Source organism: Acanthopagrus latus, chromosome 7 (assembly GCF_904848185.1).
Source record: "Acanthopagrus latus isolate v.2019 chromosome 7, fAcaLat1.1, whole genome shotgun sequence".
Lineage (NCBI taxonomy): Eukaryota > Metazoa > Chordata > Actinopteri > Spariformes > Sparidae > Acanthopagrus > Acanthopagrus latus.
In genome coordinates, this window is record NC_051045.1 from 30425358 (window position 1) to 30449650 (window position 24293).

General features: G+C 40.2%; 1 protein-coding gene across 1 annotated transcript; it reads right to left on the bottom strand.

Annotated features, from left to right (window-relative positions):
• Nucleotides 1–36: 36 nt before the first annotated feature.
• tm9sf4 (transmembrane 9 superfamily protein member 4) lies at nucleotides 37–24027 on the bottom strand. Its single transcript, XM_037104236.1, has 18 exons — nucleotides 23943–24027; nucleotides 16207–16311; nucleotides 15234–15333; nucleotides 14895–15051; nucleotides 12889–13033; nucleotides 12494–12617; nucleotides 12201–12322; nucleotides 11069–11180; nucleotides 10143–10213; nucleotides 9827–9959; nucleotides 9406–9487; nucleotides 7727–7802; nucleotides 6987–7070; nucleotides 6498–6673; nucleotides 6292–6355; nucleotides 5965–6084; nucleotides 2039–2128; nucleotides 37–888 (listed from the first exon to the last, which is right to left on the bottom strand). The coding sequence occupies exons 1-18, from the start codon at nucleotides 23958–23960 to the stop codon at nucleotides 739–741; spliced, it is 1929 nt and encodes a 642-aa protein (XP_036960131.1). The 5' UTR covers nucleotides 23961–24027; the 3' UTR covers nucleotides 37–738.
• Nucleotides 24028–24293: the final 266 nt, after the last annotated feature.

Sequence of the window (24293 nt, forward strand, 5' to 3'; positions counted from 1 at the left end):
AAAGTTGTGGTTAACACCAGGACATGGACACTGGAGTAAAAAATAATAGAATGTTTAATTTATCCTTTCTTGTGTTACAATGTAGAACTTCCCAGCATATTTTCCATTCAATCAGTTCAACACAACAAAGATAACACCACAATTAAGACTCCCCAATCCTTCGCTGATCTACAAAGTCTCCAAAATGAAACCAAAGTGACATTTTAAAACAGAATATGTAAAGCGTAAAGATAGAATTTGTAAATCAGATGAAAACAGCTTCCCAGAAGATGACTGAAAGTAATTAAATCAGAGATAAATCTTGTGAAAAAAATAAAAACCTGGATGAGTTAGACTCCTAACACAAATGAAAAGACAAAATGAAAATGTGCAGAAACCATCATTTGACAAGATTTGGCCCACCGTGTTGTGTGCAAGATGGAACAGCTGAGGACATTGACTGTCTCATCAGAGGAGAATTCCCTCTGGGTTTCTGTCCTGGAAGGAGGATGGGGGTAGAAGCGAGGAGGGAGAGGGAAAGAGAGAAACAGCTGGTTTAGCTCTGCCACCTTGCTGTTCTTCCTTATGAGGCCAGTGGGTGGGGCTTTTGCGCCGTAAAAAGCACCCCTCTCAGTTCCCTCGGCACACAAGTCAGTGCTTGTTGGACATGAAGAGTAAAAAATATATACATTAAAAAAAAAACAGAATGTGACCAAAAAACAAACAAAAAACTACAGGAACAGCAGCGTCAGTGATGACTCAGTCGATCTTGACTGCAGCGTAGATTTTCCTGATGAACATGTAGGCTGCATAAAAGCCAATCGTGCCAGTTAGCAGCCAGAATGACAGGACCATCAGGGCTGTATAGCCGAAGTACAAGAGGGAAGGGATGAACTCCACAATGTCCAGCTGGAGAGAAATGAAAAGAAAAGGAATCATTTTCACAAAGCTAATCATGTTTTTTAAAACATTTTTTTAACATTTGTTTATTTCAGTTTAAAGGAACAGTTCATCATCTCCTCCCCCTCATGCTGATAGAAGTCAAGTGAAGTGAAGTCCACAAAAAACATTTCTGGAGTTTCACAAAACATAAAATGGCTCCATACAGCTTGTTTGCCTTAATCCAAGTCTTCTGGGGCTCTGAGATCCTAAATTGATTTGAAAGATGTCATATACTCCCTATTTAAAACCAAAACTTTCACTGTAGCTTCTAAGCTAAGGCGTTGGCTTGTACCTCACCTGAAGTAGGTGCACAAGGTCAATCGTTCAGTATGAGTGTAAATAGCATCTTTTAAATGAACTTGAGATCTCAGGGCTTTCAGTAATTTGGACTGCTCTAAACAAGCTGTATGGAGCATTTTTGTTGTTTTTGTCAAAGTGCTCTAAAATATTCTAAAATATTTGGAAAGCCCCCAGCTATGCTATGGACAAAAACCGCAGCGCTGTTTTACTGTGAAGCTCCAAAATGTTTGTGGACTACAAAACTTCACCTGACTTTCTATCAGCATGGGGGGAGGAGTTAATCACTGAATTTCATTTTTGTTGGGTGAACTAATACAGGGATGCACGATATGGATTTTTATTTCAGCCAATACTGATAACCAGTGGTTAACCTCTTAGCTTCTTATGGCCAACTGTGATCAGACAGCTGATGATTTAAATTTTATGTATTTCAAAAAAAGCTTCCTGAGCTGTTGTACCACTGACCCTCTGATCAGTGGATGACCCGCCCTCTCTCCTGAGCCACAGCCACCCAACTGGGAGTTACTACCCATTAGAAGCAATTTACTGTAGGGCTGAGTGTAGACAGGGGCTGGGGATCTAATAGCCAACCAGGCATTAGTGGACAACCCACTCTACCATTCTCAACATTATCTTTTCTCTCAATCATAGTGCATGTCAAATATTTGAAGTCTTAGGCCTAACTCGAAATGAGAAAAAATGTCATGTGTATAATCATTCCAATGATTGTTACAATAGTATGTCGATTTTAGAACTACAATGAAAATAAGAATTTGCTCTGTATGTTAAATGTGTGAAACAGCATCAGGGCTTTTACCTTGTTGATAAAGTAGAAGACGGCGTAAATGAGGACATAGAACGCGGAGCCTCCTGAAACCAGGAAAGTTCTCCACCACCATCGGTAGTCCTGTTGAGGAAAAACAGAGAAAACACAGCACATGAGTTGGCTGTACAGATGGTGCAGACAAAGTTCAGGTACAGGTTTGTTTCTAATATAAGCATGCTAGAAAAGACACCATTTAATATTCAGAACAGAACCTTTTATGTGACACACCAGCATTTCATTTACGCTACAAATGCTAATTAATTCTAACTGTTGCCTTTATTTCATATCAATTTATCCTTTACATTCTTGCTAGCTTTATATTTTAAGTACTAATGACATCTGGCTTGCCGGTTTTGGATTCTGGCAGGTGTATATTCTCCTTCAGCTTACACACATCTTTGTAGTTAGCTTTTGAACCCTTTGAAACTTCAGCCTTTTCCTGTTTTCATTCCATTTATTTCCATGCCATCTGCCGAGTGACTAGGTGTGTTAGCTTGACATAACATACCATACAGTGTCACTTTCATAATAATTTGGGCTACTCACAAATGCTATTGATTGGAATGGATCTGAACTACTATGGTAGAAGTTCCCAAATAGTGACTTTGTCAAAGGGCCATAAATGTGCCTCCAGTGACTGACAAAGCTGCAGTAGACCCCCTGTCTTGGTAGCAGAGGCTGACAGTAGCCCTTTTCACACAGAGACTCTGCATTATCGCTGCAGCGGCGGATGGCCAATTCTCCAGCGCTTTTTTTTTAACAAAGAACAGAGCAGCTCCGGTATGAAGTCGCACCAGTGTGTAAGTCATACAGCAAGCCGGTGCTGCAGATCCAAAAGAGGCATGGCGGTACACGTCCTGATGTTGACATCTGTGGTTTTTTTTCAATGTGTTTCCCCTGGTGTCTACCTGTTAATATAAACACGTACCTGCTGACTGTTTATAATCATATGAATGTTATGTGTTGTGTGATTGAGATCGTGACCCACCAAACATCCTGGAAAGTTATGTTTTTTGCTCTTAATTACATAATCACCATCAGTAAACAGGATTCTGCCTGACTCTGTCACTTGCAGGAAGGGAGGCTGTTTTCTGAGGGAAAGTTCACTGAGTTCTCGGTCGGGAGGGCTGACCCTCGCAGTACTTTTTCTCAAGACAGCAACTACACTGTTTCACAAAAGTGAGTACACCTCTCACATTTTTTGTAAATATTTTATTATATCTTTTCATGGGACAACACTGAAGAATGACACTTTGCTACAATGTAAAGTAGTGAGTGTACAGCTTGTATAACAGTGTACATTTACTGTCCCGTCAAAATAACTCAATGTCCATTAATGTCTGAACCACTGGCAACAAAAGTGAGTACACCCCTGAGTGAAAATGTCCAAATTGGGCCCAGTTAGCCATGTTCCCTCCCCAGTGTCATGTGACCCATTAGTGTTACAAAGTCTCAGGTGTGAATGGGGAGCTATTGTGTTAAATTTGGTGTTATTGCTCTCATACTCTCTCATACTGGCCAGTGGAAGGTCAACATGGCACCTCATGGTAAAAAATTCTGAGGATGTGAAAAAAAGAATTGGTGCTCCACATAAAGATGGCCTCAGCTATAAGCAGACTGCCACCATCAAGAAACTGAGCTGCAGCACGGTGGCCAAGACCATACAGCAGTTTAACAGCACAGGTTTCACTCAGAACATGCCTCGCCATGGTCGAACAAAGAAGTTGAGTGCACATGCTCAGCATCATATCCAGAGGTTGTCTGTGGAAAATAGATGTATGAGTGCTGCCAGCATTGCTGCAGAGGTTGAAGCGGTGGGGGGGTCAGTCTGTCAGTGCTCAGACCATACACCACACACTGCATCAAATTTGTCTGCACGGCTGTCATCCCAGAAGGAAGCCTCTTCGAAAGATGATGCACGAGAAAGCCTGCAAACAGTTTGCTGAAGACAAGTAGTCTGAGGACATGGATCACTGGAACCATGTCCTGTGGGCTGATGAGACCACCAGCTCCATGATGTTGTTTTGGAGGAGTGGAAGGGGATTCCAGTGACAACCTGTGAAGATCTGGTAAACTCCATGCCCAAGAGGGTTAAGGCAGTGCTGGAAAATAATCAGAGGCCACACAAAATATTGACACTTGGGCCCTATTAGACATTTTCACTGTGTACTCACTTTTCTTGGAGCAGTTCAGACATTAATGGCTGTGTGTTGAGTTATTTTGAGGGGACAGTATTTCTTTTCCCATGAAAAGAAATAATAAAATATTTGCAGAAATGTGAGGGGTGTACTCTCTTTTGTGACACACTGTACAACAACACAATAGAGAAGAAGACTAACACTTGGTGAGTTAAAGTTATTTGTTGGGGACAGACACTGTTTTTTCAGGCAGATATGTGACAAACAGTTGGTAGGACAGACAGGATAACAGACACTTCTCCACTTATAACCGTGGTATTTTCTTTCTCATAAGTTGCCAAAGACAATACCAGTTACTTCTTTACTGTTGTCTGGTCCTATTATGTTGCTTTGTGGAGTGAATGATGTGTCTAGTTCTCACACTGTGAACACCATCAGACTGACACGTCCCCGCTCTGCGCCTCCGGCTTTGCCATTCACACATATGCTGGTTCGCCTCTGCTGCGCCTCTGTTACTACCTCTGGAGGTACATCAGAGGGACAGCCAAATTTCACTCCTCATCGCATCTTAAACTTTCATCTGAGGATTTGGAGAATTGGCGCAGGAACCCTGCACTCAAAGGGCAGTGTGAACCGGGCTAGCTACTGCTCTCTGAGAAGTTTTACTTCCTTGTGTTGTGGCATTTCCCCCAAGATTCTGTTCTCCATATATATGCTGTCTTTTGCCAAAGCTACCCAGAACCATAATGTACCATCTGGGCTCACCGTTAAAACCCACAGGTCTTGTTCAGGTCCATCAGCTATGTTGGTGCGTATATTGCCAGGTTTTCAGATATCACAGGCTATAATATCAAGCTGCTAGGAACCTTGGAGTAACATTTGATGTTGTTTCTTCCAGTATAAGATAATCTCAAAAATAGGTAGTTGGCAGTAAAACACTTGTATCTATTCTCAGCTTGATGACTGCAATGCACTATAGTCCGGGATGAATCAGGCCTCCCTCCCACATCTCCAATTGGTGCAAAACACTGCTGCCCGACTTGTTACTGGTACAAAGAGGTATGATTAAATCACCCCCTGCATCCCTCCACCGACTCTTTGTAGAACTTATTTTAAATATTTTATGCTCAATTTTAAGGCCTCAAATAGCCTCATCCCTATATACATTTTGGATTAACTGACCTTCTAAACCACTGAGACCGGCAAAGGACGCCCCGCAGGTTACTCCGAGGGCATAGTCAATGACAACGAGAGATCAGGCCTTTGCTATTAGAGCCCCAAATCTATGGAACTTTCTGCCTCCTCATCTCAAATATGCCAAGTGTCTCATCTCTTTTAAATCCCTTCTTAAAACCTTTCTCATGGTACAAACATTTAGAAATGTTAATATCTGCTTTTATTTATATCATTTTTCTTCATTTTCTTCATATTTTATCTGCCTTTTGTGCTTTTATTTCCTGCTCAGCACTTGTTAACAGCAACTTGTTAAGAAAGGTGCTATATAAATAGTATATATTATGATAACTTATTGTAGCTTCTCACTGTAAGCTGTGCTACTGAGTGGTGGCCAGTCAGTCTCCCGTGTCCCCTGATACTAAAACACAAACCTCATGTACCATGCCTTTGCTTTTTGATCAAACCTCCATACCTACATACATGCAAATATACATACACAAATATACAGATTTATGCATTTATTAATCTCTGGGGGGGAAATTAGGTCTGCCATCCAAACAAAGAAAATGGTAAATTGTAGTCTACACTATTAAATGAACTCACCTCTGCACAGAGCTGGAAATAAACCATGACAATACTGATCTGGGAGCAGGAGACCACCAAGATAATGAAGACCAGAAACAGGAAGCCGAAGAGGTAGTAGAACTGATTCTCCCAGATGGCCTACAGGTGGTGAAACACACAGTGATGTTGACATTACTGTTCCTATGAGGACCAAGCTACTGACTTCACATCAATGGCTTCTCTTTAAATTTAACGGATGAACAATTTTAAGGTATTCTATCTGTACTGAGTTACAAACTGGTGAAGAGGAGTTGATCTGGCTTTGCATCAATCGCAATGCATTCAGGGTAGAGCAGTTGGGCTTACACTGAAAATGAAGAAGAGTTCGATGAACATGGCACCAAATGGTAGGATCCCAGCCATTAGGATTCTAGTGGAAAGAAAACATTCTATAAGTAATAAAGACACCCTGCATTAACTTGAAAGGTCAAATGCTAGACTGCAGCCACAAACAATCCCAGTGGCTGGCATAAGATAGAGAGAGCAGATTGCTGGATCTGATTAACACTCACCCTACAAACTTGTTCATGTACCAGCGCTGCTCGGGAACCTGACGAGGGATCTGATTAGTGCGTACTGGGTTATCATATGGCTGTTTGCGGAATCCAAAGTAATAGCCCAGGTACACCAAGGGCATGGAGATACCGAACCACATACATAGCAGGGCCATCATTGTGGTGAAGGGAACCTGCGGGGATGGATTAAGTAAGCATTCTGACTGCACACAATTAGAAAACAATTCAGCAGGCAGAGCTCCAGGGAGCAACTGTTTTGGTCAATGTGAATAAATATTGTCCTTGCTACTGATGCACCTAGAATTTTGCAGGTCTAATCATTTTTTTAATTTTGTTTCAAAAGTTTCCAATTTGCTTTTTACAAACACATAACATCACAATTACAGTAAAGTAACTGGCCTTCTAGCATGCCATTTCTCTATACGTTATGAACGTATGCTGAATGAATATATTTTAGATTATGTGCATCTGAGTTGTGATACTCACTGCCCCAGATGAGTGTTCGCCCCAGATGAAACAATTGAGGACGAAGCAGATTGCAAAAACCACTGCAGGATACAAAGTTGCTGTCTACAGTGGAGACAAAACAAACAAAACATAAGCCTTTCTATCACCTCAACACCAATGTAATACTGCTTTTTTTTGTCCAAAATTAGGGTCTACCCAGGGTTTTTTTTAAACAGGGTACACCAGCTAAAAATCACCTACTGACCCCATTCCCACTTCCAGCAGGCAAGGTAACCAGTCTGTGATTTTCATCTGAAGTGTTAGGTTGTACATCACAAATGCGCCTTAAACAGTTGTTAACATGAGACAAAAATAGATCCACTTCCACTGTCGTAACTTGAGTCATTCAGCACACTATTCAATTATCTTATTCCCATGTTAGCCATGCACTAAACTGGAAGATAGCTGGCTCAGCTGGCGATCCATGTATTTTCATACCCGGGAAGTCAAGCCTTTTTGGCTTCAAAACACGACTGAGCAGCTTTCATATTAATTAACGGGGCTCCGCCTCCTACACTGAGTCCAGTAATAAAACATCCTTGAATAGATCACATCCCAAACTCCTTGCTTATTGATGCACCACCACCGGATGTTCATAACACGTCATCACTTTGTGCAGCTGAATTTCGCATGTTCATCCGGGTCTTTACGTATAGTTCAAAGCCGAGCTCATCAAAGGAGTAATGAGAGGACACTGAAGTTTTAACAGATTGTCTTACACAAAAAGCTCCTTTCTTCCATCGATGGCCTTTCAGTGTGCGGTACAGTCTACCAGCAAAGTAGCCACCAAATACACTGGAGGAAAAACATCCACAGAGAAAAGCAGTGTGAAATCAGAGAAATGCAGTTATTTCTTAATTCTTGTAATTTTTGGAATGAAGAACGAGGACTGAAAACAAATGTCTGGTTAAAAAAAGGCAGGGTTACCTGAGGTGAGAAAAATAAAAAGTCAGTAATATATCATATAACCATATAATGAAGGAAATTATTCAAATATCATGAGATCAATAAGAGACAGACATCAAAGAGATTTTATCTTGCTGGCATCAACAGAAAACTGTACAACAGCATACACTCAATGATATCTGCCACTGTGATTCACTAGAAACAACAATGGACAACACAGGTGGAAATATAGCTTTTCTACTTTTACTTGTGTAAAATGTTACTTTCACTTCATCTTGCCATCTCCTAAATGTCCTCTCTACGCTGCTTATGTTCACTCTGTGCATGCATGTGTCTGTATGTATGAGGAAGCAGAAGCTAGGACAACCAAAAATGACAGCAAAATGTTGCAGAAACCCTCATAATAGTTAATTTTTTGCTATCAGGAAACCATGTAAATGAACAGAGGGTAAAGACTGTACACTTACATCATGCTACAGAAAATATTTTGGGGCAATTTGGCGATCAGTCTGCTAAAAGAGCTTTTTTTTAAAAAAATCATACTGATGATTAGTGACAAGTGACTTTACGAAAACAATTCATAGGAAGACAGACCTCTATGTTAAACAATAAGATCCATTTTTGTAACCAGTAACACAAGTCAAGTAGAAATCTTATTTTGAAATCCTGTGATATGTGAGTTGTTGCAAAATGACAACTGTGCAAAAGTGAGTCAGACTTGGAGAGATAGGTTTGGAGTTTACTCAAAGTACTGCCAGCATGAATTTATTTCCAAATGTATGGCTGACTACTGACTACAACTGTAACAACTCACCTTGTGAGATTTCAGGGTCAGACATCTCTGGGATATAGACTTGTTTTTCTGATTATAAAAAGGATCTTATTTAACAAGAAAGGGTACTCTCTGTAAGGAACCATTTCCATGATTCATCAGACACTTTAATTGTCATCAGCCTGTCGGTGACAAAAACAAGCACTTTTAGTTGAACCAACTTTGACAGTCAGGGTTGACCCAAAGGATTATGTTACAGCTATTGCAGCCATGTTGCTGCTGCTATCTGAGGCGTTCTACTTAACCAATTGTAACACTTTTTGTAAAAACAACATTGTGTATCAGTACAGTGTGTTCTAATAGGATGAATGGTGTCTCTGTCACAGCCATTCCACCCTTCAGTGCGAGGGTAGGATCATGGTGTTACATGTTTACTTCAACATACAAGTTTTCAAGACATGACATTGTTCTGACAAAATGTGTTTTGTTTGTAGTCAGTATCGTCATTGGGTCTGAAAATTGTTACAGACCTGGGATTTGTAACAGTGGTGTCACAATCAGAAAATGTGGGGGGCGCCATATTGCCTCACATGTATATTTTGACAGAATGTGCTTTAAGTAAAAATGATTTACACCCCAAAACATATAAATATAGGACACAGTATTCAAATACCAGAATTCCCCTTCAATCAGGATCAGGGTGATGATTAGTGCTCTTACCCCATGAACATGAAGAGGAAGCAAGCAGTGGTCATCAAGGCCCCTCTGCTGGATGGAGACAACATACCCAACATGGCAACAACTACACACACGCACAAATGCACACACACACCATCATGTTAGAGTCCAGCTTGCATATGGCCAAAAACTATAACCTTGGTTTTGGCATCAAAAACAAACATTAATGCCATCATATTACCGTTTAGATCCTTATACTCCTTCAAAAGCACATCTAGCTGTTGTTCATGTCACGTGCTGCAGATACTTTCACATTTGATTTCACACAGTTTCATCTCTGCTGCTTTACATTTGTGAGATAATGTGATTGAGAGTAGTATCACCATGAGAACATTACTTCAGCTCAGTTTTGGATAAAAAGAACTGATGAATAAAAAAACAAACAAAAAAATAATAAACTCACAGATGACAATGAGGACCATGCAAAAGAGCTGAATCCCTGAGCCCAGCAGAGAGCTGAGGATCATGGGATACTGAGGCGGCCTGAAGACATCACCATGGACATTCTTCCATCCTGACTCCTCCATAGTATCCTCCTGATAAGGGAGTAGAAAAAAATTGGTGAAGTTTTTGTAATATAATAAACATAAAGAATCCAACGCTAATTTAACACTTAACGCAGTTACTTTGAAATCAAGTCAGATTGCTTTATACAGTCTATCAAGACTTGCTACAAGTAAGCAAACTGTCAGGTGTTTCGTCCAGTGTGTATTTCTTACTATGTCATCCTCTCTGTTGTAATTAGCAATGTCCTTCCTCAAGGTCCTGATAATGATCATACTCAAAATACCTGAGAGAGAAAAAATATAGATTGGAACCACATTCACAAGTCTTTAAAAAAAGTCCAGACAAGTCTGAGGAGGCAAAAATGTTGCAGAGCTCCAGACTAACTTTTTCCCCCACTGTCCCAAAATTTCTTTTCAAATGTCTTGATGTGAAAGTAAGCCATTTCAAAATGAAAGTGCTGTTTCTTTACTTGGTTATCATTATCTATAGCTTTAAGTTAAAAAGCAATAGCATGTTTCTCTGGACATGGCTTGGCCCTTCTGTTGAGCTTGGTTCCACTTGGTGTAATAAAACTGGTGATGGAAAAGAAAATCGGCACAGCACAGTTTGACTTGTGGCATATGAGATAACAGTATGAGCCAAGCTTAGAGTCTTTATGTTCTCATTGTCTCTGTGTTTTTACTTCGATTTGTTCACAACAGCCAGCAGCATTGCTGATACAGTGGATGTGAACTGCATTTTCCCCAGTAAACACATCAACCTCTCTGGCTGTCACGGCTATGTCTCTGGGCTAGGGAGAGCGGATGCCCAGCAAGGACTAGCTCTGGAGCAGAAGAGACCCTGAGAGGAGCAGTAGCAGGCCTGGGGAAGGGAAGCAACAGCTTGAGAGCTTGGTGTGTTTACTGTGGAAAGTCTGAGTATCTCTTTTCATCCCAAACACATTTCATTTCCTCCCCGGGACGGCAGGACAAAGTTAGTCTCTAACCCTGCTATATTACAGTTTTACATACAGAAAATATGCATTTGCTCCATGTGATTTCTGCCATGGGCTTAATATACAGTACATTACTGCACTGATATGGACACACACAAGAGATGATAGCTGAGCTGAGCTGGATGTGTCAACGATTAGACATACCAGACAGGAAAAAGACGACCACTACAGAGTTGACAATGGAGAACCAGTGAATCTGGACATCACTCATGGTTAGGTACGTGTCCCATCGAGACGCCCACTTCACCTCACTCTCCTGCACAGAGGAAACAAGATGCTCAGCAGGCCTTCCTCAACATCGATGTAGCTTTGTTTAACCTCATATCCTACAGAAATGCCTGAATTTGATCATGTAACCTTGTAAAACTGTTAGGGAGAAAAGGCAGGAATTAACCAATGGAAAATACAAGCAGATTCAGCAGTCATCAGCCTGCATCTGTTTTATCTGTCTCACTGCAACTGCAAAATGTAGATAATTATACTATTTGATAGTAACCGGGCGGTAAAACTATTTCACACTATGAAGATTCCATTTTGCATTTACTCCAGGATTCAAATAAAAGTTGAACTGTGGGGGGAAATCCCACCACATTATGGATCAAATTTATAAACCAGGAACCGACTTACTTAAGTTACTAGGGCACTTGTACTTTAGACAACATTTTTAGCTTGCACTTGCACAGGTATGACAGTCAGATTTCCTGATAGAACATAACAATAACATACTTTTGGGTCATTCTGTAGCCTCTAAAAATTGATGGGAACTTTCAAAATCATTGGCTGTAGTGTACTATCCTTCTGGCTCAGAAATTCTTATAATTTAGCTAATATTATCTTATCTATTTAACTATATAAACAGCTGTTAGCTGCTTACTGTCACTTCTTGTCAGCCAAAGTGGGGTTGCCTCTTGCAGACACCACAAAACATAAAGCTAACCCCTTCCTCTTTATTTCAACACACCCAATCAGGTTAAACTCTTCTGCTGTGGATTAATTTTTATTCTCTTTTTGACATGTACAGTTCAGTTATACTTAGTTACACTTCTTTTTCGTGGTGCTTTGCTGATGCTAGGTTGGGCCGCAGAGAGACACAGTTAGTCCCAAGGTTATAACATGGATAACAACTAATTTACCAGAATCATTTTGATTTAAAACTAATCCTTGGTTAAATACAGCAACTTTTTTATGTTTTAGGAATTTGTTCAGTTACACAATAGTTTGACTCCATATTACAAGATGTTTCAAGTCACTGAGAGCCCATGCAGCAGTCACTGACCTCCCAGTGGACAGAGTAGGTGAAGAGGACCTCATTCTCCTTGGTTGGGTCAATCTCCTGGGGAGCAGAACCACTTGCCTCAGGCAAGGTGCAAGTCCTCTCATTTTCCATAGCCTTCAGATCTAAAAATAAACAGTTACAAAGAAGAAATGAGAGAGAACAATGTTTATATAACTGGTTACTTTGGTGGCAAGCTATGTGTGTCTTAGTTCTGTTTGAATACTTTTTAATCGCCATAAATCAGACACATCATGCTACCTTATGCAAATCAGAAACATTGTGTTGACACCTACCATCTACTTTTACACTTTGGGGTATGACCTCAAATCGCACCACCCTGTAATTGTGAACTTCCCCCTGCTCCAGCTTTTCTTTGTGGAAGTATAGAATGAAGGACAGGTGGTTGTGCAGATAAAACTGGTTGGGGGAAAAGACAAGAAATAAGACAAGGAAAATACAAGCAGACTGAACAGCTATCACTGTAACTCTCATATACATTTAGGTAATTACACTGTTTAAAATTAACAGAGCAGTAAAACTTTATAACACACTAAAATGATTACATTTTAAACTGAATCCAAGATTCACACGCTGTGGGGGGTGATCCCCACAGATTATGGATCAAGTGTGTTCCATTACATCACTTGTGTAGTTTAATCAGATTTAAGTCCAGCAACATAAAGATCACCTTGTTACTGTCGACAAAGCCCAGTCTGTAGCCATGTTCAAACTGAATATCTTTCACCATGTCTTTCTTCGGCTCCTCATCCCCTCCAGCTTCTCTGTTAGGGTAAAACTCTAACCTGGTTGCAACTGGCAGGTTGTCTGCAATACTAAAGAGGCACGGGAAGGTGTTCAGTTAGTTGCAGTTTGTATATTGAACGGACACATATCAAAAGAACAACGTTAATGAAGAGATATAAGATATAATAAAATCTACAAATACACTATGCTACAATATACAAATGAACTGCTTTGATCCTTTTTTTTAACCAATCAATTTAGAATTATTTATGTTATCATTTACTTATTGCTCCAGAATACTCAGAGAGGAAATAGATCTGATCTCCTACTAGAAAAAGTACAACTGAATGCCAACTTGTAAACTTGTGGCAAATCAATGGACCCTAATGCTGCACTGTGGACAGCACTGGAGGTTGGTGGCCTCCTTGCATTATTAACTAAACAGAGGAGGGAAAACAGCAGATGAGGTAACAGACAACGTTAAGAGTTGTCATCTGACAGCACTTTACTTTGGAAATGTATCTTACTATTCAGTACAATAGCCTAATACACACACTGTAGCCTACCCCCAGAAAAAGCTGTGAGTGAAGTGTTGAGATACATTTCCAGGGATGTAAGTTCAATAAAATGTGAAATGGTGTCCCGTTAATGTGTACTTTACTCTATTCTGTTTATATGCAAGGAGGCTGCACTGCTGAGGGTTCAATTGTATGTACACTTGCAAAAGAGACATTTTCTTACTGTCAGCCATGTTCTTCTATGGAACAGCATTCACACTATTGTTGTTCTGTTTTTCTTATATCTGTTTAATATTAGACTCCAACAAAAACTACAGAAACTGTCCAACTATCAAACCTTCCTAGTTAGAAATATAGGATATCTATTTCAGCTGATGGTCTTATTTCAAATGGAGGTCTTAAATATTTGTCTGTAGAAGCACTAGAGTGACAAGCACTCAAGCCATAAGCTACAATGTCAATTTTTAGCCTAAATTTCTGGAGGAGAGCAAATGGTACCAGATTTGTTTCTAGCTCCCTCATTTTTCACTCTAGAGAAATTAAAAAACACATGAACGGGATCGTCTACTTGTCCTCTTAAAAACTATATCTATCTAAAATTTCATCAATAGCAGTAGAAGTTTAAGTGCAAGCAGAAGTTTATCTCCTGTCTTTAAATGGACCTTTTTTTGGTTTTCTCGACATGTCTCTCTCAACGACACAGCAAATGGCCAGCCTTAGACTGATCTTCCAATCAAGTTGTTCCTCTGTTCTGATTGGTGGACTGATGTTAACATCTTTCTAGTGAGTTTAACTGTTAATGAGGTCAAACTTTGATCTGATACATATTACAATTCAATCGATTCTTCGTCTGTCTTCTTCTTTCTCTTTCCTTCTCCCTCTACTTATCTCACACAACGCACACACTTTGACTTCAGTCAAAGTCTTGTGTCTGTCTTCTTCTTTATCCTCTCCTAAGCCCATTGAGCCTATAACTTTTCAGCTGTACTGCATTTGTAACTTTTTAAATGTTCAGCATTTTCTGCAAAATATTTCCCATTCATTCTTATGGGCAACTTTTTAACTTTCAGTCTGCTACTGCTTCAGCATACATTCAACTAGAGAAACCATTCAGAGTACAGCTTTTTAGCCATTCTACCTTTTTACAAACACTTCTACTTTACCACTAGTATTCCTTCTTTTACTGCTACTTCTATGATAATAAATATATAATATTATTACTTTGTCTGGAGTCACTAAACAAGACATATTGCTTAAAGATCCCATATTGTGCTCATCCTGAGGTTCATTCAGCTTATTTTGGATGTGTCTATGATTGTTAATGTTTTTTTTCTCATACTATCCATTGCTTCAGCACCCCTATTCACCCTAGGTCTGATTTAAAAAAAAAGACAGTTTCTTCTGGTATTAACAGTGATGTAGGAATGCTCACAGGTGAACATAATACTCCTCCTGGATTCGCTCAGCAACCAGCTTGCTTTCTTCTATGCTGAGTTTTTTCTTGTTGCAAACCATCTCACATTTCTTGTTCTTGTTCATCTCAACATTGTAGCGGGTATTCACAATACGGTCCCCACGTAACACTTCACCTATGAAACATAATTATTAAAATTATGAATATACATAAAAAGAAATCACAGAAAATAAAATGTATATTCTCGGTAAATAGCATGTAGGTTAACATTGCTTTTCCTGAAAAGGATGAAGTAAAATTAAGTGGAAAAATTCAGAGAATTTCCCAGAATACATTTCACACATGTCCACATCTTACCTAGGTTCTCTCCCTTGTAGAAAACAGATTCTGGCTTACAGAAAGGCAGGGAGTAGTATTCATAGGGAAGCTGTGTACGGGAGCTGGTCAGCTTCACTGCCTGAAAAACAAATGATCTGCTAACTGACTGAGCTACAGATCTTGTGATATGCAAAATATACGTACACGTTGTTGAGTCCATGCTACCTTAAGTGCACACCATCACTGAAGCAAAAGGGGGACGAGACATACCAAGTACTAAGATACTCTGAAATATAGACATTTTTCAAAGATGGCGATTGGATCGTTTCGATAGGCTCCATCATTAACAACAGAGCAGAGCAGACACTTAGAGAAATAGAGAGACATAGGGAGGGGCAGGCTGATGTGCAAGCAATAAAGACACCACATGTGTTAATAGACCTGAAGGGTAACACAAGATGAGCAGGTTAAAGTTAAAGTTTGTGATCAGATGCAAAAAATAAGGTGGCAAATTAAGCAGAATTATCATGCTGAACAACCTACTGGGGATATAGTAATGGCCCCAGGGGCCATACTCATAAAGCATTCATGTAGTAAGTGCTGCTCCAAGTGATAGAATTGTAGGTGAATTGAAAATGGGGCATTGTCTACGAATTTTCCCTTAAAATTAAGGCTAGATCCTTCTAAAGCATAGGTCTCAAACTGCCGGACTCCCTCTTTTTTTTTTATTCTTTATGTTAATCACTACACAAGTAACTTCTTCAGAAAGTACTTTTACTCAAATGCATTTTGCATTTATTGTTCAGAGTTGCTCTCAGAAGTTCCCTTTAGGTTATCACTCTTATGCTAGGACTCCTTGCAGGACTTTTTTAAGGGCTAAGTTAAAAGCTTTCTAAGAAAATATTCTAAATGTTTGTGAATTCTAGTCCAGGACATCAGTGATGTAAGGCAATAGAGCTAACTATTGAAAAAACATATCATAATATTGATTTTTTGTAAATTTGAGTCTTACCTTAATATCCACTGTGTCACCATCATGGAAGTCCCGGGGAGCAACTCCAGGAACATAGAAGGGCCGGACCAGAGGCAATAGCAGCACCAAGGCCCACCACGTCCCCTGCAACATAGACACCAACAAATATTTCATCTCACAAACACTACATTAAGTGGATATAATGACATTTGAGAAACAACTACAGATCGTCTTTTGACGGGATCCAGCCATGAAGCCTGTCAACATGTTGACATTTCCACCTAAAGTATACATGTTCAGCAGTCCTTACTGCATGATTACATGATAAATGAGTACTGATAGGTCAGACCAAATCCTTCTTCGAACACTGTCTTAATTTAGATTTTAACTGTAAACCTGTAACTTTTCATGACTGCATCAAAATGAATGGGGGTGGTATATAACCGGTTCCCCTACTTGCAAACACCCAGCAGCAGTAGGAAATAAAGATACACCAATTGACCCGCCAGAGACCTGAAAAGGCCAACAACCAGCTGGATCAATGTCAGATTCACTGGCCTCACGATTCAGTTATGATTCAGCTGTCCACATGTTCGAATGCAAAACTTTTCTCGATGCATCTCGTGTATGGCATCCTGATCTATATTACTGCACCTGGCTACTTTTTCATCATTTACATTTGCCTTTTATTCAGAAAGTCCTTCCGATAGTCAGACTACAGACGTCTCCAGAAGAAATTTTTTTTAATACATACACATTATAAAAGCAAACGTTTTATCCATCTGCAGTTTCTTACACGTTTGTTGTAATCTACAACAATATTGTTTTCAAATGGCCACTTAGAGATTTATTGGCATTCACCGACTCTGCTGCACACTAACATGATTAGTAATTAGGGATGTCCCGATCAGGTTTTTTTGACCCTGATCCTGATCCGAGTCCTTTAATATTTAGTATCTGCCAATACCAAGTCCTGATCCGATACTTAACTAATATTTTCCTGGGTTATACAGCTGCATTAAGAAAAAAAGTACCTGCATCCAAGCTGTTCCTTTTCATCTGATCTTCACTTTCTGACTGATTGCTAAAATGTCAGTAACCACAATTTGCACAGAGTGGGTTTTTTCTCCATGTCTGTGAAGCGTCTGCAGCTCAAGTTCCCAAACTTGCAAGATGGTGCCACAGATGGCTGCCTCATTACCGTGCTCTCGTACTTTTGTTGATTTTGTTCATTTGTTCAGTTTCCTGAGACCCCTCTCTGATCACATTCACTAGAGAGGACCTTTTGAGACACCTGACAGTCCTCTGTAGGAATTTTTTCGCTCATTTTCATTGTTTTACAGAGATTGAGATGTCGCAGGGTTCAGGGGTCGAAGGCTAGAGGTCGAGGGGTGGGGTGATGGCGTCAATGATACGGAAAGTATGCGGATTCGCCATCCCCCCTGAGACCCGGTTTCAAAAAAGTTCGTTTTCAGGTGTTACGTTTACAGGATCCATGTGGACAATCAGCCATAACTAGGGCTGCAACAATTCGTCGACGTTGTCGACAAAAATCGATAACAGAAATAGTCAACAATGAATTCCATGGTCGACAATTGTCGCCAGACGTGTTTTTTCAACGGAGTGAGGCATCTCACTACATTAAAATCTCTGCCGAGTCTCACACATGCGCAATAGCGTCTCTGCCGGCACTCTCTGCCTAACCCTTGCCACATAATTAAAGCAACGTCATGCTAAATTTAAGAAAAATTTAATAATTATCCGATTAGTCGACTAATTGTTTCAATAGTCGGTGGCTAGTCGACTATTAAAATAGTCGTTAGTTGCGGCCTTAGCCAAAACGATGCAAAATGTGCGTTTAGACTAAAGAGCATTTCTGTATGGACAGGGCCTAAGAAGCTAAGAGTCAGCTTCTCAGCCAACAGCCCTTCATCAGTCAGTGCGTTTACATGCACAGCTTAGTCAGATTACAGCTATAGTTCGACTATGCTGCTCAATCAGACAACTGCAATTATCCGAGTATACATGCCGGTGAGAAAATCAGATTACTGGGCTAGAGCATGTCATACCCCGGTACACTAGGTGGCGCTGTACCCATTTCAACTAGTGGTAACAGAAACACCTCCAGCTGACCTCTTTACTTCACCAGCTGCCTCAGCATTCAAGAAAGATGGCTGTACACTTCATATATGGTGTAGATGATAAATACACAAACTAGATGCACAATGGCGAGCTTTCTTGCAGTGATTTTGGAGGAAAGACTCCGCCGCCGCTGTCCGTCTACTTCCGGCTCACGGCCCTGGGGAAAAATCTCACACCTGTGCAGAACAAAAAAAATCCGATCTGATCCGCTGGAACGTTTACATGCAGTAGTAATGCGACTATCAATCAAATAATCTGGGTGCTTTAATTCGACTATGAGAAATCCGATCTGGTCCGATTTTAGTCAGACTAAGGTGTATACCTGCATCTTAAAGATCTGATCATAGTCGGACTAACCCAGTAATTCGGTTTTCTTAAGTGTCATGTAAACACACTGAGTTTGGAGAGGTCTGCAGGACATTACCAATTACTCATTCACACAGCTAACCCACTTACCTGAAATTGTGCCAATGTTTTTTAAGGTAAATACAGCTGAAAATCTTTTACATATCAGTCAAATTTTTCCAATGATTTATTGTTCTTTTAGATGAGACACTCAGTGGCAGGGAACTGACTGGGAACTGGCTAGCAGCAGAAAGGCAGTCGGATTGACTGGGGAAAACTGAGGTTACTGTAACTGTAGTACCTTTTATTTCAGTAGCCCTTTTCACACAGAGACGCCGTATTATCGCCGCAGCAGCAGTTTGCCAAATCTCCGCCGTTGCTCGTTCACACAGAGCGAAGCATCTCAACCTTAAGGCCCCCACACACTGCCCAGACCGAAACCAACAGCCAGCTCTCTTTATCCAACCACTCTCTTACCTCTCGTCTGACCCGTTAAGCAGAAAAGTTACATTGAATACACCGTGTCGACATGTTGTCAACTCCACAGTAGCGTGTACATTCTGCGCTTGCACAAGATGCAAAAGACAGGTGGCGCTACATGAAAACAGGAAATGACACGCGGCTCCAAAAGCTTCCAATGCAGCTGAACACACTGAACAGATTTGTTCCCAGCCTCGTCTCTCCAAACACTTCAGACGTCCAACGGTTGGGCCGGTGTGTTCCTGCAAATGCACCTACAACGGTTTGATTGACATGTGAGCCCAAAAACATGTCCACAGACTGAAATGTTTTGCAATGTGCTGCTGATGTGCATTTTAACATTGTTATATTGTGATATGACATGACTGTTTCCTGGTTTTAAGACTGCATTAGATTAGGCAATGTGACTGTTTTACTTGTTCCTATAATAATACTTGAAATTATATCCACTAGGGTTGGGTCGCTGAACGACACCATCATCCATCGCAAATGGCTAACAACTATCAACTACTAATCCCTGACCGTCGTAACATCGTGATTCAAAAGACTCCCCACCAAAGAGCAAAATGAAGTGGCTTGTCCCCCATAGGCCAAGAATTGTTGTTATTTATGATATGCTGGGAGAGGCAAAGAAATTAAGCATGTTGCTGATCATTTTACATTACGTCTCTCTTTCCCATTTTATATTTTATTAAACCAATTCAGTTAGGCGAACCCAAGACAATGGGTTAAATTTGTGGCAGCAGTGCTTCTCTTATATTGTTTCTCCAAGTCATGCTGTGTTTATACACAGATTTCTTAGCTAAATTTCCTTGCCTGCTGGCCAGTGTTGTTTTGTGCGTCTGAGGCTGAACAAAGTTAAGTTACACACATGCGGTGCGGAGACAACCTGGCACAGGGATGTATGTCAGTGGTAACAAGTGGGAAACAGCTGCAGCTACAATGGTGAGCTAACAAGTTACTGCTGCCTTATGACAACCCTGTGGGGACATGCTGCATCTATTTCATAAACAACAATGTCATCGTCATCTCAATTTTTCAGCGTTAGGACACTGTAGTAGATGTTTCAATATCCAGATTTGCCAGATATCGCCCAACCCCAATATCCACATTATTGATGATTATTTCAAAAAAGTCTCATTGTGTGGGTATTTTGTGAAAGTAACAATAATCGTCCCTACAATATTGTAGTTATAATACATCCGAGTGCTAGTATTTCTGAGGGCTTTTGAGGACATTTTAAAATATATATATTATGTATTGAAATACAGCGAAAAAGTATTGTGAAATTTTTTTAAGGTCATACTTCTCAGTCCTAATGGAAAGTGATAATATTAATTATTTTCATCATCTTCAATCAAAAACCTTTATTTCAAAATTCCCATGGCACATCTGTGTCAACTTTTTCAAGCCTTTCCTTCCAAGGGATCGGTATCATTAGGATACATAAGAAGCCATATGGTTTGAAAGAGGTATGAAAGAATCCATCTACGTCAAACTGGAAAGACCATCTTTGAGCTTACTATTACCTTATTACCCACCCACAATGCTGTCCTGAGGTCCCTCCCCAGACAACTTAACAACCCTTCCTGCCTGGACTCATCTAGCCCTAACAAACAACATGAAGGCAGCTAAAACTGAAAGTCCAGTTGCCTACAATATAGCACTTAGAATGAGGATTTTATTGATATTACTACTCTGACCAATTCTCCTTATCAGTTCTTTATCTGCATTCTTATAATTCATTTGACTTTACTTAATATTAAAAATATTGGAAAAAGAAAAGGTGAAATTCTATTCAAAGCTGGAGTAGCACTGATTGTTTTAAATGTAACTATATTGTTTATAGAGCAGTGAAATTAATATTTACAATGACATTTTAAATCTAAGTAGTCAATAAAATAATATTAATCTGAAAAAATTATTCATGTTTTAAATGGGTTGTGAATAGCCTACAACCTCCACTCCTGTAGCTGTCGCAGTACAAGTAGTTGCCTTAAATTGTGGGGTGCCATTTCCAGCAGAGAAGCAGGTATGGGTGGGAATCTCTTGGCAACTCACGATTCCATTCCATTCCATTCCCATGTCAACGATTCGATTCTAAAGCGATTATCGATGCAACAATTCTTTGTGTGTACATTTCCAAGCATGATTAATAAAATGTCATGTCATGGTCTGAACCGCTTATCCCTTTCCATGGGGTTGCAGGGTGTTGCTGCTGGAGCCAATCCCAGCCTTGTCTCAGGGTAAGGGCAGGGTACTCCCTGGATAAGTCGCCAGCTCATCGCAGGGCCTGCCCAGAGCTGGGATTTGAACCAGTGACCTTCCGATCACTAGTCGACCTGCTCTACCCGCTGAGCTACAGCCGCCCGATTAATAAAATGATAATAATTAAATATGAGCCTGCTAATCACTTCTTACATTTGTAATGATTGTTAACAAAAATCAACAGATTAATTACCTTCTCTAATATTTTATTAAGGAGAGGCTTTTCTTTGTCACAAATAGATGACTCTCTATGAACACAGAATCCTCCTGTTACAGGCAATGAGCATATCCCTGAGAGAAAAACTGTAGCCTATATAAAAAAATAAAAAAACTTTCAATGCAGTAATCAATGCAGCTTGCATTGCAACACATTATGGACCTATGTATTAGCTCTCATACTAAAACATGGCTACTTACCTACCCGCTTTCATCAAAGTCTCCAAAACTTCTGTTTTAGTTTCACTGCACAGCGTCGGTATGGCTGTATCAGTGAAGTAACGTATTTCGTATCTTGGCTCTAGTGAACAGCATCGTCCAAAAACCCATGTTCTCCACAACTGAATATGGTCTTAAATCCAATGCAATAAAACTTGTAATGGATCTGGTGATCTGCTTCGCTCCCTCAGAGTTCGGTTGAAGCTGTGCCACCGCCTGCTCCAACTCTAACCCTGCCGAAAGGCAAAGCTGCTATCTCGTTATGCTACCAGCATGCTAGTCCCACTTGTGATTGTTTGTCCTCATCAATGGATTAAAAATTACCAGAATGAGACAGATCATTACCATGTATTTTAAACTGGGAGCAAAACCCAAATAAGTGATCACAAGTGAAAAATCATGCTACACAGAGAAATGTCTGTTGTGTTTCTCTGGAGCATTAAGCCATGTTCCTTTATTTTCATATGACGGTAACAGTGTGTTCAGGGTCAAAGTAACAATACTTTTAATGATTGCTGATGGAATTCCCATTAAATGACAAAAAAAGCACCCCAAATGCACTTTATTTTGATGTTTTTTAGCATTTCAGTGTGCACTGTTTCCGTGAATCCAGTTAAAGTGAAGGAGTGCATTTAAATTGCTGTGGAAGCTACATCAGTTTTTTGGTACCACAGTGTGCCACTGTGCAAGTATGCCAAGACCATTCAAATAAACTAAATAGTTCTGACTCAATGTGTCTGCTGAATTATCAATATAATGATGTGATGTACTAAGGCTACCAAGACTGGACACAGCATCTTGTATTTCAGCTCTGTTTGTGGAATATCACAATATGCATTACATCACAATGTATCGTGCTGGAACCTTATCATGACGTGCCCATCGTATCCCAGCCCTATTGTGTTTGTGTGTGTGTATTGTGTTCACATCACAGACAAGCTGAGCCAGAGACACAGGTTTAAATTAGGTTGTTGGAAAGTCCGAAAACATTAAAAGACACACCTTCAAGGAGGCAGCCCTATGGATTGGAAATGCAAATCTATGCTGTGCTGGGCTGACGTGCCTAGTGAACCCAAACCAGCACAAACCCTATTTGACATGTGGACTGCAGGGATTGGGTATTGAACTACCTGGGCAACCTGTTCTACTGGCTGAGAACCAGCTGCCTAGATCTGCATCAAAATTGGTATGCCCACAGCACTCATGCAAACTTGACAAAGTTTAAACACTTATGGGAAGATGAATGGCGGGGAGAAAACTGCAGTGCCTATCCTAAGAGTCAAGGCTGTTCCTGCCAGGGTGCCTCTCCTAATGTCTGACTTGAATGGGTTGGTGTGGGGTGGCCAGAATACTTTTTTATGTTCTCCTCGAGTCATGTGTCGAGATTTGACATTATCTTTGTCATTTCTTATTCCAATGTCTGAAAGCCCAATTATGATTGTATGCTTCAACACTGAAAAATACACGAGTAAATCCATGCATGAGAGAAATGTCATGGCAGTGAGGAAGTTAGCAAGCGTGCTGCTGACTAAAACAAGTTGTCAAACAGCACCAGTGCACTTGAATAACCTACACAGCTGTATTTCGCTTTACTTTAGTATTGTCTCGCTGATCTGCTGCTGTCATCTTGACATCTCTAGGCACTGACAACACAGACAACAACATCACACTGACGGTGCAGGACAGAGCTGCTAAAGGCTAATGTTAGCGTTCAGTCAAAGTTCAGACCGCAGAATTCTCTTGGCTGTACAGCAAATGACAGAGTAACTACCAGGTACAATACTATATATATTCTTTCGGCATAATCTAATGAACCAGAACAAATGAAAATAATATGTTTATGCCACCGCTCACTGGCAAGTCAAGCTAGGTCTCGATAGTTGTTAGCTAGTAACATTACAGCATCAGTTAGCAAAACCTTAACATCGACATTCAATCAGCAGCGAGGACCACTGAATCCGTATCGTGTTCAAGTTAAAATGTTGTTTATCGACTAAGGTAGACATCTGCTCTGCCACAATTACAGCGTTCTGTCCGAATTAATCTGAGAGGAGAACTATGAGCGATGTGTAGTTTGTAGAAAAAGAGTTCGCTTTTCCACTCACCATAGCCGCGGCCGCCATTTTGAATACGTGTCATAAGTGACGTTACGGAAGTACGGTGTTCTTTTTTTCTTGTGTCGTGTGTTTGATGACACACCCTTGACGGTAACATGTTGATTTGTGATTTCTGACCTCCAGTGTTGACTGAAATGACTACCAGTGAAGTCTAAACAACAGAATAGTTTTTAGTTCAATGAAGCGTTTTACCATCATCCGTTGAAATAGTATGAATTTTCATAATGATATTATTTAAATCATTAATTTGGTTTGCCATAACTTTAATAAAAGTCATGGCTACTAAAAAGCAATTCATAGTAATGTGTAAAAAATAACGTAAATATTGTTTGCTGTTAA